The 16,433-nt window shown below is 40.1% G+C and overlaps 2 protein-coding genes across 5 annotated transcripts in view; both read right to left on the bottom strand.

Annotated features, from left to right (window-relative positions):
• Nucleotides 1-1,851, bottom strand: part of LOC102221788 (kinase D-interacting substrate of 220 kDa-like) — a 64,239-nt gene extending 62,388 nt beyond the window's left edge. For 2 of the 4 annotated variants that reach the window (XM_023352254.1, XM_023352258.1), the window contains exon 1: nucleotides 1,697-1,851. The gene's annotated coding sequence lies outside the window, so the exon portion shown is untranslated. The remainder of the gene's footprint in view (nucleotides 1-1,696) is intronic. The other 2 variants (XM_023352257.1, XM_023352256.1) reach the window with 1 other exon arrangement.
• Nucleotides 1,852-4,332: 2,481 nt separating this feature from the next.
• Nucleotides 4,333-16,433, bottom strand: part of LOC102224157 (membrane-bound O-acyltransferase domain-containing protein 2-like) — a 30,402-nt gene continuing 18,301 nt past the window's right edge. Inside the window, exons 4-13 of the mRNA XM_005801287.2 lie at nucleotides 16,083-16,178; nucleotides 15,281-15,336; nucleotides 14,121-14,178; nucleotides 12,879-13,065; nucleotides 11,345-11,537; nucleotides 10,707-10,810; nucleotides 10,567-10,631; nucleotides 9,676-9,808; nucleotides 8,365-8,516; nucleotides 4,333-7,033 (exon numbers count right to left, since the gene is read on the bottom strand). Of these exons, the coding sequence (XP_005801344.2) occupies nucleotides 6,868-7,033; nucleotides 8,365-8,516; nucleotides 9,676-9,808; nucleotides 10,567-10,631; nucleotides 10,707-10,810; nucleotides 11,345-11,537; nucleotides 12,879-13,065; nucleotides 14,121-14,178; nucleotides 15,281-15,336; nucleotides 16,083-16,178 (1,210 nt within the window). The 3' untranslated portion in view covers nucleotides 4,333-6,867. The remainder of the gene's footprint in view (nucleotides 7,034-8,364; nucleotides 8,517-9,675; nucleotides 9,809-10,566; nucleotides 10,632-10,706; nucleotides 10,811-11,344; nucleotides 11,538-12,878; nucleotides 13,066-14,120; nucleotides 14,179-15,280; nucleotides 15,337-16,082; nucleotides 16,179-16,433) is intronic.

Raw genomic sequence — 16,433 nt, 5'->3', positions numbered from 1 at the left:
CGTTTCCACCATACTTTAAACCCCAGATGATTCAGATGAAACACGACTTTTAAATGATTCCAAATTCCTATTTAGAATATCAGAAATTTCGGTTTTTGGTCTTTCATTCATAATCAAACTTCTGTGTGAACGGCAGAAGAAGAACGTGACGTCACAGACTGCTTTCATAATTTCAGAACTATAATTTTCAGCCGTTATTTACATCCAGATTTACCACCTGGCTTCTTCTGGTGCACAATTATGATGCATGTCTCAGGTCAACGACGTAAAAGTCGGATAAAATGCAGTATGACCGTTCAGACAGCAGACACGGTGAGAACTGTCGGATTTTGGTCCACATATGGAAATGGCACTGGTTGTACTTTTCTGGGTGAAACGATCAGAACAGCAGATCAGACGATTGTAAAAAGTCAGACTTAAGTCCCATTCTGTGTGAACGCAGAAAAATGAGCTAAAACTTTGATTTGATTACATCACAGTCAACTGGAAATAAGACAACCTGAAGCTCACTAACTCAGCTATAAACAGATTTTAAAAAATGGAAAACGTTCTTGTTAAAGTATTACACATGACTTGAACTTTAAACTCGTATCTGGATTTGGTCTTAAGGGTCAAATAAGATTTTAAAACATCGACTTAGGGCATTTTTTCCCATCTGTGTTTCAAAGAGAACTGCATAGACATGTATGATCTACATTCACATTTAATCTGATAGATTATTACAAAGCAGAATGAACTGGATACAAAATTATGCCGTTGAATTATTTTTCCAAATGAAAACCTGGACAAATTTCAGCTGCTTTAAGTATTCAATCTTCCACCAGGACAATCATCCTAAACATACAAACAGAGATTTTATGGGATGGTTTAAACTAAGGCATATTAATGTGGAAGAATAGGAATGGCCCAGTCAAAGTAACAACCTAGATATGATGCGCTGTAAGGTGGTTGGAACAAGACAAAATGTGAACAAGGTCAATGGGTGTGAAAATATGTTGCAGGTTTTATCTGGATATAACAATATAAACAATATAACAAATCAGTATATATGAACATAAAAAACTGAAATTGTGTCCAGTTCAGCTTAAGTATGGCCAGGCAACACTGGATAGGATCTCTAAATTTAACCAGTCAGCTCTTTATGGCAAGTCATGCGGGCATGAAACCGCTGAGGATTCAGTTCCTTGGTACATACCAATCTGCGGGTCAACTACAACCACAAACATTACCTTATTACATTTATTTAATTTAGTTTAGCTGTGATGAAACTGGTTACTTCAACAGGATATTAACACATAAACCGGCGCTGCTAAACTGACAAACTAAAAGTCGGTGCAACGAGTTACCATCGTAACAGGAGGCTTAGAGATTATTATTAAACTTTATGCCGTGTTTCCAGACAACATTAGCCAGGGTTCCCTCTCTGACAGCGGCTCTGGAGCTCGTCAAACATCTACCAGGCAGCCAACATACGGCTGCCCCTTTACAGCGGCTACAAACGACCCAACGGCGAAGCGTTTTACGGGGGTGTTACAAACACAGTGGTTACCCCGTTGTTTCTGTAGCAGGAAGTAACAACTTAAACTAAAAGTGACAATAAAGTGGAGTAGAAGCTAGCTATCCAACAGGTTACAACTGTTTCAATATTTAATGAGCTTTAAAAACAACTAAACTCACCAAACAATGGTTTTCTTACCTACACACGGATGCTCAGTTCCCGCCTTTTAAGTTATTCCTGCCGGTTGAATCCAGCTAAATGTTATTTTTTCTTAATCAAGACATGTTTGGGGAGACTAGAGTTAACTGTAACCTGCTACTGAACCACAAAAGTGACGGAGGCTCCGCCTGGTTCCTCTTGCTTTGTTTACAGAGGCGGAACCTTCGGCTTTACACCGGAGCCCCCACCTCACGGGTTATGGCTGCCTTCGGTTTACCTCGGAACTCGGACCTGGGGATGACGTCACACCCGAGTTAACGGCGGTCAGTAGGAGAAAACAATTTAGAAAGTAGAAGGAATTCCAAAATGGCCACGCCCCAGTAGCCATTGTTCGAAGTGAATTTTAAGACTTCTGGTCCAGGCTGAGAAAAAAATTATTTCAAGAATAAAGACATAATATTATGAGAATTAATTTATACAAGGATAAATACTTATGTTACGACAATAGAGATGCAATTTTACCAGAAGAAAGTTGTGCCATTATAAGAAAAAGCTTTAAAAAAGCAAAGCATTTTCTGTTTCTGACAAGACTGCCTCATCATGACTGGATTTTCTTTTTTTTTGTAAAGTGCCTGGAGATATTTGCTGGGCATTAGTGCTATATTCCGGTAAATAAACTGAATTTGATTTAATTATTCTTCCTGGAAATTTCTTATTACCTCCTTTTCCAAATATATGACCTTATTTTGGAAATACAACTAAATTCTGGAATTATTACTTTTTTCCTCATATATTTTCAAATTTATTCTTGTATAACCTTTTTCTTGCAATAACTTTATTTTTTAGCTTTGCTCTAGTGCTCCAACACATTATTTTTTAATTTTTTCAGCTTAGAGCTGCAGACACTAAATGTAGCATTATAACCACAGGCTATGAGCGGCTGTATTGGATCTCGAAGTTTGAGAAAACTTCTCAAACACAAACTTTCAAAATTTTAAAATGTCAAGTGGGAAGTTCAGCTGATTTTCTCTGAGTTCTACAAATAAAACGCCGTTATTTGCAGTTTACATCTAAGAGAAGACCATCCATCCATCCATCCATCTTCTTCCGCTTATCCAAGGTCGGGTCGCGGGGGTAGCAGCTTCAGAAGGGAGGCCCAGACTTCCTTCTCCCCAGGCCACTTCTTCCAGCTCTTCCGGGGGAATCCCGAGGCGTTCCCAGGCCAGCCGAGAGACATAGTCCCTCCAGCGTGTCCTGGGTCTTCCCCGGGGCCTCCCCCCGGTGGGACGTGCCCGGAACACCTCACCAGGGAGGCGTCCAGGAGGCATCCTGACCAGATGCCCGAGCCACCTCAACTGGCTCCTCTCGATGTGAAGGAGCAGCGGCTCTACTCTGAGTCCCTCCTGGATGACTGAGCTTCTCACCCTATCTCTAAGAGAGAGCCCAGCCACCCTACGGAGAAAACCCATTTCGGCCGCTTGTATCCGCGATCTCGTTCTTTCGGTCATGACCCAAAGCTCATGACCATAGATGAGGGTGGGAACGTAGATCGACCGGTAAATCGAGAGCTTCGCTTTTTGGCTCAGCTCTCTCTTCACCACGACGGACCGGTACAGCGCCCGCTTAACGGCAGACGCTGCACCAATCCGCCTGTCGATCTCCCGCTCCCTTCTTCCCTCATTCCTGAACAAGATCCCGAGATACTTAAACTCCTCCACCTGGGGCAGGACACCCCCCTTGACCCGGAGAAGGCACTCTACCCTTTTCCGGCTCAAGACCATGGCCTTGGATTTGGAGGCACTGATCCCCATCCCGGCCACTTCACACTCGGCTGCGAACCGCTCCAGCGAGAGCTGCAGATCACGATCTGATGAAGCCAAAAGGACCACATCGTCTGCAAAAAGCAGAGACGAGATCCTAAGGCCACCAAATCGGATCCCCTCAACACCTTGGCTGCGCCTAGAAATTCTGTCCATGAAAGTAATGAACAGAATCGGTGACAAAGGGCAGCCCTGGCGGAGTCCAACTCTCACGGAGTCCCCTAACCCTACCCTAACGAGCCCGACTTACTGCCGGCAATGCGGACCAGACTCTGACACCGGTCATACAGGGACCTGACAGCCCGTATCAAAGGGCCCGGTACCCCATACTCCCGGAGAACCCCCCACAGGGCTCCCCGAGGGACACGGTCGAACGCCTTCTCCAAGTCCACAAAACACATGTAGACTGGTTGGGCGAACTCCCATGCACCCTCCAGGACCCTGCCGAGGGTGTAGAGCTGGTCCAGTGTTCCACGACCAGGACGAAAACCACACTGCTCTTCCTGGATCCGAGGTTCGACTATCCGACGGACCCTCCTCTCCAGGACCCCTGAATAGACCTTGCCAGGGAGGCTTAAGAGTGTGACCCCTCTATAATTGGAGCACACCCTCCGGTCTCCCTTTTTGAACAGGGGGACCACCACCCCAGTCTGCCAGTCCAGGGGAACTGCCCCCGATGTCCATGCGACTAAGAGAAGACATTTCTGCTAATATTTACATGTTTTAATTTTCATGTATTGTAAATAGCCTGTTTTTAATGTACATTTTGAACAAAAGATGGATGCATGTCTAGTTAAAAACTGATATTTTTTCTCACTAGACAAAAAAAGGAAAACATTTCCACATCCAACAGGATTAGTGTTTAAAAATAATTTCTCTTTATTTCGCCACATCAGAATGTACTCCACTGTTATACAAATAGTTTGATAAATTTCCTTCTGACACAAAAATACCCATTATATTAGTCTGGCGCACACACACACCTCTACACACACACTCTCTAAAACAAGATGCGCCGTTTCTGATTTGGCACTTTGGACGTATGGAGCCGTTTGCATTGATCTGCTGGTATATGTGGCTATGCAGTGCTGCAGCCGCTGCAGCCGCTGCGTTTGTAGCGACGGCGTCTCTCTCCTCCCGCCGGTGGGCCGCGCTACAGAACATGGGTTCCTTTGAAATCACAATCAACATTGACAGAACACAAGAATGGTAAACACACAGAGTTATGGCAGGAATATGGAAATGTTAGAGAAAAAAAACCCACAAACAGATCCACACTGAAAGACTTCACTTCTGCTGCTTTGTTGCTTTTTAAATAATCTGTAACTTTAAAGAAGAATAACAGGAACCATCAGTTTCAATCTCTTTTATACTATTTTAACAGAAATACCTCCAGAAACAGAACCAACATCAGATCAGAAATCTGGAAGGTTTCAGATGAACGATGCAGCAAAAACAGCAAAAGGAAACAGTGTCTCATTGACCCTGCAGCAAAATGCACCCTGACCCGAACATTAGATGTTCACAATATAAAAATAAAACCATTCATGGCACCGGCTGGCTCTGGACTCCAGAGGTTACATCACGTTTTAATAAAACATGTCACATTTCCTCAGAGATTTATGCATTTAGCACGCCAACGCATTAATCCAATTAGACTGCAGTTAGATTTTTAAGATAAAAAGCTAAACACTTAATCAAAAAAGTGATGGAAATAACACAGTTAATCTATAATTTACTTTTTTTTTTACATTTTATCATGTTACATTTAGAAACTTTTTAATGGGATTTCCTTTGATGGAGCAACATAAAGCAGTGTATAACCGTGAAGTGGAATAAACTGCAAAACTGCCAAGACGTCGTTTCTAAAAGTGTTAAACCAGACAAGGAGAGCATCCAATGAAGATCATGTGTTGGAATGGCCTAGTCAAAGTCCGAAACTAACTGCAATTGAGAATCTGGGGCATGACTTGAAGAACAGTTTGAGTTTATAGATGCTCAAGGCTGGTAAAGACACAACAAAAAATGAATTACTGACTCAGGTAGGCAGAATAATACAACGGAGGATTAGGAATAAAACAAAAAAAAAAACGGGAGGTCATGTTATTAATTTAACTTAATCAAAATTAAAACACTTGTTTTTCTTTGATGTTAGAATGTTGCAACTTTGTGAGAAAAAAGGATTATTTTCTGTGATTAAAGCCATAAAATGTCTGATTTTAGAACTAAACTAGAGGAGCAGGCCGTTTTTAATGGGTTCCAAGCCCGACCCAGAAAGCTAAGTGGTACATCTGGGCTCTTTGCCTGTGCAGCTCCACATTTTCCAGGTCCAGAGTCACCATGAACGCCTCGATCAGGATCCAGGAAACCAGACAGGAAGAAGCTGCAACATGACTGCATTGAATCTGGACCCAGAAGATGTTCCGATGCAGCGAACCCAGATCAAACCCTTAGCTTGTCGGGCTTGGAACCTGTTAAAAACTGCCTGCTGGTCCAGTTCGCTTTTAAATGTGCAACTTTATCCCTTTAATCATGAAAAATGATCATTTCCCCCCTGGAAATGTACAACTTCATAACAAAAAGTTTTTTCTAGTAAATACAGAAAAATAATCGAGAAGTTTGTGATCTGCAATGACCCAACACATAATAAATAAAAAACTGATTAAATTTTTCCACTTCACAACTATGCACTACTTTGTGTTTATTTATCATATAAAAAATCCAATTAAACCCACTTTAGTTTGAGGTTGTAACATTTCAAATATGTGAGAAAATGTGTTTGGAAAAAAACGGAAGCCTGTTGTGAGCAAATCAAAACTCCCTTTAACTGTTTCTCAAATAAACTCATGGATCCAAAACGCACAGAACAAACCGGAACAGAAGACTCTATTCTCTCTGTCGTTTTAGAGACAAATCTTCCCAAAAAGAAAAAAAACATTAAGAATGTATTTCAAATAGCGTCGTCACAAACGGCTAAATATGAAACACACGACGTGAACTCTTCTCAAAAATAAAAAAAATGAAGAAATGAAACCATTCAAAGATCATAAGGCCTGTTCAAAATTGGCAGCTGATAATAAAGTTTTTCTTTCCAAATGACGAACTTCCTGTTCCAATGACAAAAACCCTCCACATACTTCCTGTCTGCCCTGAGGAACTCCACCCCATCCTGACGTCCTTACCTGTAGAGTACATAGAGGGTTTAAGGCAGCACTAAAGTCACCAGATTACTTCCTGTTGGTCTTTAATCCACGTCAGCAGAGTGACGGCTGTCCTCCATGTTGCTACTAGTAGTTTTGTGTTTTTTTTCCTCAGAGTGTTTTTTTGGGTTCTTGGTTAGGTAATGGGACCCGACCCGGTCCAGGTGTAGCTTGTGACATGCCGGCGGTCTCATGTGGATTTGTCTTTCCGGTTGCAGTTGTTGTCTGTGCTGCTGTGGTCGCGCTGCTCGTCCTGTGCAGCGTCTTCCTTCGCTCTGGCCTGCCGGCGTCTCGATTTGACGGGCAGAACCAGAACCACGAGGAGACACAGGAGGTGCAAGCAAAAGTACCACGAGCTGCAAGGACAAAAAACTGCATCATAAATGGCATTTTAACAAAATCTCTAGATAATCACAGTTTGCCGACAGTTTTTGATTCCACAATTGTGCAAAAATGGTCAAAAACAAACATTAGGTTTAAGTGATGCTAAATTCCACCTGCAGGTGGCAGTATTTCTTACTCTGCTGCCTCTATCTTATTTGATGTCAAGTTATAGTCTGTGATTGAAGTAGCATGTAACAAAAATCAAGCTAATTTAGTTAAATGGAAGTAAATGACTGAAGTAACACCAGAGCAGTGGTGGAGACAGCTAACTATAAAGTTAGTTATGTTAACACTAAAGCGCAAATTATAAATTTGGTTCCGCTAATGCTAAACGGCTACAACCACACAGTATTTAGCAGGAGCTAATGCTAAAGCACTATGCCAACAGTATTAAGTGAAAGCTAATGCTAAAGTGCTAACTTCAAATCAAATTATATTTGACATTGAAAGACTACAACCCTCAAACACCATTTTAATTTTGACAAAGTAGCTTTCTATGTTCTATATTGCCCTTAGATCTTGTATTTATGTTTATATATTTCTTTCTACTGTGTTTTTTTATTTTGTTCCTGTATGTTTCTTGGTTTAAATAAAGTTGTTGAAGGGAAAAAAGAGAGGAGGTGAGGAGAGGAAATGGAGCTGCTGTGTAAATAGACTTCAAAATAAAAGCATGAATACAAACATCTGAATACTTGAGGAATTCTTAACAGTCAATAAACAAAACTTTGAAACAGATGTCAAACTTTATCCAACTGAAAGTTTACAAAATAGGCAAATAAATCAGAATTTCAAAATTTATCTGGAAAAAAATATTTAGGGGAAGCTAAGTGAGCTAAATTAAATTATTAGTGGTTTAGCAGAGGTGTGCTCACCGCTGCACCATATCATGTATTTTGTTAGCATTTCTTTAAAGCACACTCAAAAACCTAAGTGTTTCATATATTGAATACATTTTATTCTTCCTGAAAAGGTTATAATAATGATTCCATTAACTCAGTCTATCAGTGGGAGCTGATGATGTTTTCTCAATTCTCTGTGAAACATTTCAACCATTTCATGAATTATGTGCCAAGGAGGAGGGCAAAGGTTAACCTGAGGAGTTGGCTCAAGGGTTAGCCTGCTTTCTTTACGCCACCTGTCTGACAGCTAATCGCCAACGACCAGGTCTCTATGTCCCAGCACCGACTCGGCCCGTTTTATTTCCTCCCATTAATCTGTCTTGCAGCCTCCCAGCAGAGATCCAGATGATTAATTCCCCTCATTCCCAGCAGAGGTTAGCAGTTAAAATATAAACAACACGTACCTGTAGAACTTTAGCGAGGGTCCAACAGCGAGCAAGACGAACGGCACCACCGTGTAACAAATGGCAACCTGCGTACTAGCCCACGTGATGACATCATAGACGCGCTTGTGCGAGTCAGAGACCAAGAAGTACGGTCTGATGTTGTGCCGTACCTAAAGGAGAGGAGCATATTTAAAACTTTAAATTGCATTCATTCAGTTCCTAGTAAACTACAGCAAACGAGCTAAACGACCCAGTTTGACAAATCCAAACATGTCTGCTCATTAAAGGAGCGTCTCCTGTTTCTCCATCTGAGATCTCTCAGGCAGAAGACAGTAGGATCATTAACTTTATGCAGTAACTGGGTCAACCTTTTCTAGGTCAGCGGTGTCCAAACTTTTTGTACCAAAACAATAAATAAAAATCCAGCAAATAAAGTAATCTGATGTTTTTATTTGTACAAAAGGGAAACTAAAAAAAGAAAACAGAAATAAAAACCAAGAAATTAAATTGATCAGATTTCTTTTGTAGGACAGGAGCGTTACTCATAGAGGATCCAAACTTAAAAATGGATTTTGCATGTTTGCCTTATTAAAAGAAAATAATTTATTTTACTAGGAACTACACAAGCAAAGTTAAAAAAAACAACTAAAAACAAGGCCACATTTGTTCTTGGCATGTAAAATATTTTAGATCCAAAACTTATTTAAAAAATGTTAAAAGGTTTCAGCCACTGGAAAAAAATAAATAGTTTGAAAACACTAGTTTAGTAAATTATTTTAAAGCAGACTTGGCTGAAAAAAAGTCACTGCAGAGATTTGGACAAATAATTTTACGTGAAAAATGATCCGACTAACCCTGACTTTTATTCCGACAAAATTGTCGAGTCAAAAGTGTTCATGGGCCAAGAAAAGAGAAAAAACACCTAAAATTAAGCAAATACAACAGTGTGACATTTTTTAAAATTATTTTTTGTAGAAAAAGGTTGTTATTTATTTTAGATCCGAAACTTCAAAATAAATTTTGCATTTTTCCTGTGTTTAAAAAAAGAAGCTTTTACTTCCCAAACAATAAACAAAACATACAATATTTTAAAAAGTTAAGATAATCTTTAGAGCCGTCCCAAAAATCGGAATAAAAGTCTTGTCATGTGAGCCAGGCGTTTGAAGGGCTAAATATAAATGCACACCACACTTTTCAGATTTATTTATTTTTTTTCATTTTTTGGGGGGAAACTGCATCTTTTTCTTCTAGCGACCTGGATGTGGATTTGTGAAAATTTCAAGTAGCTTCTGGAAAACATTTGGTGCTAAAGGAGGAAAGTGAACTCACGGCGCGGGCGGCCATGGTCATCCCGATGCCGGTGACGAAGGTCAGGTAGTAGCCGGGGTAGACGCCGTGCCACATGGCCGACAGCAGGAAGGTGGCGGCCGTCGGGTTGACGGGGCAACGCTCGTAGCAAACTCTGAGGAAGACGACACGGTGCATTCAGGGCTCACAAAAAACTCAGGAAATATCAGCAGAAATAGCTATGCTAATTAGCAAAGTTACAGTTTTACTCAAAGGTTTACAGGGATAAATCCATTTTAATTTAGAGATTTTAATAAAGGGAAATTATACAAAATTATACATACAGACTCAAATAAAAACATACATTTAGAAAAGAATTGAATATTAGTAGGAGTGTGTATATATTTTAGTCTATTTCAGATGTCAGCAACCCTTGTAATTTAAAAAGCCAACAAAAAAAAAACTAAATTAGAACAACAATTGTTACATGATATTTTGGAAAAAGATGGTGTCTAATTTTATAAAAATATTTATTATAGGATATTTTTGTGTCCTTTGAAATGAACCAGGATCTTATTTCTACTTTTAGGTTTTAAAATAAAGAAAAATAAATCTTTTGGAAAGAGGGGATGGACTGATTTTCTTCTGTTTTAATATTTGCAGAAAATTACAGGAAAAACATATTACAGATAGTTTTATTGTGATTGTGATGTGGAAATTAAATATACCTGTTATTGTTATTATATCTTAATTTAAAACTTTATGTTGCTCTTCATTGCTTGAACTCTGTGCAGAATACAGGAAACTCCACAAAACAATCAAAACCTGTTCAAGAAATTAATTTAAGCTGTGTGTTGTAAAATCAAATCTCCCATCCAGAAAACGCCTAAAATGCATCATTAAAACAAGGAAATAAACACAATCCTCTGTTACCTTTTGAGCCACTGAGCTGTCTGCATGTTCCAGTTGTCTAGAAAGAGCTTGAAACTTGTGGCAAACTGAAAGGAAACAATAAAACTTCAGGAATCAGATGGAAAATAAATCCAAAAGGTAAACGAACGACGACACCGAACCTCAATATCCAGAATCCTGAGGTTGGAAATCAGATCCCAGCGCGGCGAGCCGTCTGCGTCGTAGCCGTTGAAGCCAAACCCGGCTGCGTTGTTGATGGCATCGGCTGCAGACAAATAAACAGATCCAGGAGATTCCTCATGAAATCCAACAGGGTGCAGTTCTCACATGAACACTAGATGGCAATGTTGCACTGGGAAATGATTTTACATAAAAATACTTTTTAATTCTGGAGTTTATTGTGATAATTATATTTTTGACTTGATGGCATAATAATGCAAGAATACATTCTCAAAGATCAATAAACTTTAAATTCTAATGAGCATTTAACACAAGAACTGAAAGACATTTTAAATATCCACAGTAAATAAGTAAAACAACCAAAACAACAAATAAAATGAATCATAAGCCTCTGTAAACAAATGTGTCCTTCAAAAGAAAGAGCAAAGCACCAGACTGAAGACTTTTATCAGTCAGTTTTGGTAGAAAGGGAGAAAAGAAAACAAAAGATAAATCATGCAAATGGAAATTATTTACCTTGTTTTATATTACCATGCGATTAATTGAGTTACTGCTTATTGCGTCAGGACTAATTACACATAACAGGTATTATCACTGTGAAAGTTTCAAGTTTTCTCACCTAGAGTCCACACAAAGTAGTATTTCGGCCTGAGAGCCAGCATGGCCAGGTAAAGGTAGACAACCTGCAGGTAGAACGGTGTGGTGTTGACGAAGTGCTCGTCTATGGCGTAGTCGACCGGGAGCAGCCGGTACAGCGACAGGTAGGTGGTCAAAGAGATGGCGCAGGTGCACAGCTTGGACACCACGGCACGCTGGGAGGACATGGAAGGAAAAATAAAAACACATCGTTTATCTCATTATGAGCCGTTTTATTATGGATCAGGTGGAGGAAGTCTGAGGCTTCTCATTCACAGACTGGTTATGTCAGATGGGGACACCGTCGTTTCAAACGATTCTTGGATTTATGAAACAAAAACGTTCAGTTATTAGAAACAAACTTATTCACCTACAAACAGGACTTTAAATTTGAAACTTAAACATTTTAAACATGTAAAATGTTTAAGTTTTATCTCTTATTATTCCCTCATTAAAAACATACCTGGAGCGTTTCTTTCATTTTAAGGAAAATCTCAACATTAAGAATGTTAGTCTTAAAGGGAACCTTTTGTGTAAAATTCACATTTTGCACTTTTCTGTCCAAAAATGTTGCACAAAAAATGGACGTCGTACGTCCATTTTGGGTTTTTACTGCTTCTAAAAACAACCCAAGTGCTTAAAATAAACACCCAGCCATTTTATGGCAATAATTAAAATTTTTTTGGTATTCTTCTGAATGTAACGTCACAAATCAGCAGCCACCGACTCTCCTCCAGTGACCCCAGGCAAGACCAGCCCGTTACCTAGCAACCCAGCAAAGTTCCACTCGTTACCTAGCAACCAAAGCAGAACGCTAGCACAGTTTGCTCAGCTGGTTTTACCGCCCTAAAAACAGCTCATTCTGAAAAGACCAGACTGAAATGTCACTATCTGAGAATCATTTTATGGGGAAAACATTTTTATAAACGTGTTTTGTATAGGCCATAGATCTATGCTAACCAGTTCAATGAAAAACAATAGGCCACTTCTAAAGAACCAAACCAGTTATTAATAAAGTATTCTTCTAAAAATAAAAAAATGCAAACATGCATTCATCAAACAGTTGTTCCTGTAGAGATGCTCCATGAAATCAGGATGGAAACTGAAAAGACTGACCTGTTAGCAGTCAGTGAATGCAGCATATTAAAAGGCGACGTATTTTTTTCCAGGCACATAGCGCCATTTCACATTAAAATCAAGCAATTATATTACCTACATATCAAATATGCCACAATTTAACGCCTTGAAATTGGGCCTCTGTCTCTTTAAGAAGTTCCTGAAAAGTGTTTTTTTCTTGTATTTTCTTACATTATTGGGCAAAACTGGCAAATCAAAGTAGAAGAAAGGACAGAAATGCTGATAATTGAAGATCTGCTTTAATTCTTATGTTTTATTTAAACCTTTGCTCTAAAAAATGCCTCAGAGTTTCATATTTAATGACGGTTTAGTTTGACAGCCTTTTCTGTTTGAGACATTTGAGCTGATTTAAGGTGTGCGGATCTGGATCCGACCGGTACCTTTGGTGAAGGCTCAGCCTGCTTGGCCTTCCCGTTCTCTTTGCCGTTGGCCTTCTCCTGGTGCCGGCGCTGGTACGACGTCCCCTCCATGAAGGCCATATAGTCGTTGTAGGAGCAGGTGGGTCCCGCCAGGATGCCCATGAAGTTGCAGTTGTAGCTCAGGTACTCCAGCAAGCTGGGCATCCGGCTGAGCAGAACAGGAGACGCTCGTTATCAGGATGTGAAGCGACAGAAAGACACAAAATCTGAACTAATCCCACATAAAACTTCCTGTTTGCTGCAGGTTTTCTGCAGCGCAGAGCGTTTCTGAACATCAATTTTTAAATGTCACCACAAATTCTTAAAGGGCCGGTATTATGCTAAATCAACTGTTTTCAGCTTTACATCAAGTTTTTCTCTTATCAGAAACAAACATGAAGTTTTGCTTTGATTCTTTCATGCATGTTTGAGAAATCCTTTAATCTCCATGGCAACCATTCAGCTGTGAAAAACACTTGGTAGGACCTAGCCCCGCCTTCGAGATGCAGTTCCTACCCAGAGCTGCATCTCGACACAGCAGCTCCTTCAGACTAGCCAGCAGCAATTAGCAAACACCTGGTGGAACTGCACAGCTGCCGAGCTCATTATAGGAGCCACTTCTCTGGTAAAAACGTTGTTAAAGGGTTACTAGAGGAGCCATGTTGGGATGACTTCCTGAAGGCAGAGTTTAAGAAACAGCAGGAAGTTCTTAAAGAGACAGATGCCCAATTTCAGGGTGTTAAATTACAAAGTCTAATTTATTTTAGTCATATTTGATGTACACAACATTTTTAAAGCAACTGAAGGAAATATAGTTACTTGATTATTCTGTAAAATGTCACTACATGCCTGGAAAACACATAATACCGCCTCTTTAATGGAATTTAGGTCTCTACTTTGACTAGGCCATGCTTTGATCTGAGCTGTTTCACTGCAGCTCTAGCTGTGTATTCATGTTAATAAAGGAAGTCCCGCCTCATAGCGTGAGCGGCTTTGTTGCAACATTTCATCTCCATCAGAGAAGATTTGAGAGGGAAAACAATCCGCAAAGCAGGAAGGACGGACGAGGGATTACAGGCATTCTCGTGAAACGATTCACCGATAGCAGCCGGCGGTAACGCCTTGATTAAAACACCACCAGAGAGCAGGCTTACACTCTAGAGAACAGAAAACAAGATGTTAAATTCAACCGTCTGAGCTTTAAAACATACCTTAGTCACATACCTGATAGCTAGGTATTTCTGACTGGGAGTCAGCTGTCCTTCCCTGTGCTTCGACAAACCTGCACACACACATATACACACACACGCTGTGAAACACATTCAGGTTTAACATGGTTTAACATAAGGTGTTCAGCATTCAGAGGGCAGCCACGATGGCGGAGCAATGTAAACATCAGCAAAAGGTCACGACCTCCGGAGATCGCTCTGTTGTTGGAAACCGACAGCTTTTCAGCCCATTGGGCGCAAAAACCAAAACTGTTTAAACAAAACTACGCTTCATTAAGACTAACATTCACCAAACCTGAAGAGGAGTTTCACTTTATACATGACTTAAAGGGAAACTAAAGGAATGAACTGTAAAAAATTGAAAAAAGATTGATAAAAATTAAGGGCTGGATCTCTATTGAGTTAATTTTGATTAATTGATTACTTAGATTTGAACACAATTAAATGAACTTTTCCTTTTTACATAGAAAACTCCCAACTGGAACCTTTGAATTAGTTTCTGGTACGCCTGTAAATCGGACACAGAAGCTACACATGCTAACAACAGCGACGTTACGGCTCCTCTCGGCTCACTGGAGGTTCAGTTCTGCTTCAGAAACTGATCTGATTAGATGCTGGGAAATACTATTGTGTTCAAGTTGTGCTAAAAGGAGTTAGCCTATCAGTGAAGCTATTCAAGCCTAAAGTAGCATCTCAATGCTAACCATGTAGCCGCTAACGCTAACGTCCCCAATGCTAATGCTAATGTCTGAAATAACCTGAATTACCCAGTAAAAACAATAAATATCTCTGTTGTTGAGCTCAAATGTCTGTTTACTCAGTAATTTAGCAGCAAAAAGAGGTTTTTGAATTTAATGAATTGCTTATTTTCTCAATTAAAATGCAATTAATTAATTACAGACATTTTAATCGACTCCTAGTTTAAAGCGTGTTGGATCTCAATCTGTGGCCTGAGGAAACTGTTGGCCATGAACCCATTACATAACGGCGCCTGTGCTCTCTTTCTGCTCCACTGGCCGGCCGATCGAGCCGTCTCAAAAATAAAGTTTTATTTTTTTAACTCCTCAGAGAATCAAAGTGGCACTTTCACTTCTGCCTCATCTGGCGCTTTAGTTTCCAGAGACGCAGAGGAGCAGGAAGCCGCGCGCATCTTACCGTCATGGATTTCAAACGCCATGCTGGTGATCTTCTGGGTTATAACCATCATGGGCCTGAAAAGCAAAACAAACAAATAACATTTATTTCTGTTTTATTCAGCATAAAATACTAATTAAATGGGAAAATTATGACCATTGAACAGTTTAGACACATTTTTAATCCGATTTCAGCGACAGACATATTTTGATTTATGCACAACTTTGTGTTGCTTCATCACTTAAAATCCCAGTAAAATACATTAAAGCCTAAATATTTTTGCTAGAAATGACTCATTTTTCCAGGTGTTTGCCATTTCAGCTAATAAAAGCTTTCCTTTACCTTCATTTTGTTTTGTTTTGCCATCCACCTGATGGGCTCAGATACCAATTAGCCCAGTAATAGCAGCAACAGAACCAGCTGCACCAGTATCCCTACAATGGGAAGTTCCCTCCTGGATAATTAGGGGCTTTTTTAACTTCCTGTTACTCTTCCTTCCTGCCGTTCTTCCTCTTGACTCTAAGAGTGTTGCATTAGTCATCTCTCTGCTGCTTCTTCTTGCTGGGATCAGCAGAATAAATCCACGCATAATGAATGACCAAACAGAGGCGTTCGGCTCAGAGAAGCATATTTGATTTGACATTTTGAAGCCAAACAGACAGACGGACGGCCCGTTTGGGTTTGCATTACGTTGCTTAGCAACCAGCCTCCTCCAACCTGCAGGCCGTCTAGCGGAGAGGGAACCAACTCGGCGCTTCCAGCATCATTTAGGATGTTTCATGTAAAGATTTTATTTCAAACGTGCGGCGTTAGAGAAGCTCACCCAGTGAAATCTGCAGAGTACATGCCGTAGTCGAACACGTAGACTCTTGTGATCTGACAGAGGATCAGGTAACCGAGGGTGACGATGAAGCAGTACCTAAAGACACAGAGAAACAACACAGACAAGTTTATACTTTTGCATCCTTCACAATAAATATTACAAATACAGTCACATATGTTCGCCTTTAAAGGGCCAAAATTAAACATTTTCCAGGCACAGGGCGGCCATTTTACAGCACAATCAAACAACTATGTTAAAGAAATTTGACTTTGTAATTTAACGCCTTGAAATTGGGCCTCTGTCACTTTAAGACATTCCTGTTCTTTCAGAGGCTCCGCCTCCATTACAACA

Source organism: Xiphophorus maculatus, chromosome 19 (assembly GCF_002775205.1).
Source record: "Xiphophorus maculatus strain JP 163 A chromosome 19, X_maculatus-5.0-male, whole genome shotgun sequence".
Taxonomy (NCBI): domain Eukaryota; kingdom Metazoa; phylum Chordata; class Actinopteri; order Cyprinodontiformes; family Poeciliidae; genus Xiphophorus; species Xiphophorus maculatus.
Note: the sequence above shows the minus strand (reverse complement) of the source record. Positions and strands in the feature narration are given on the sequence as shown.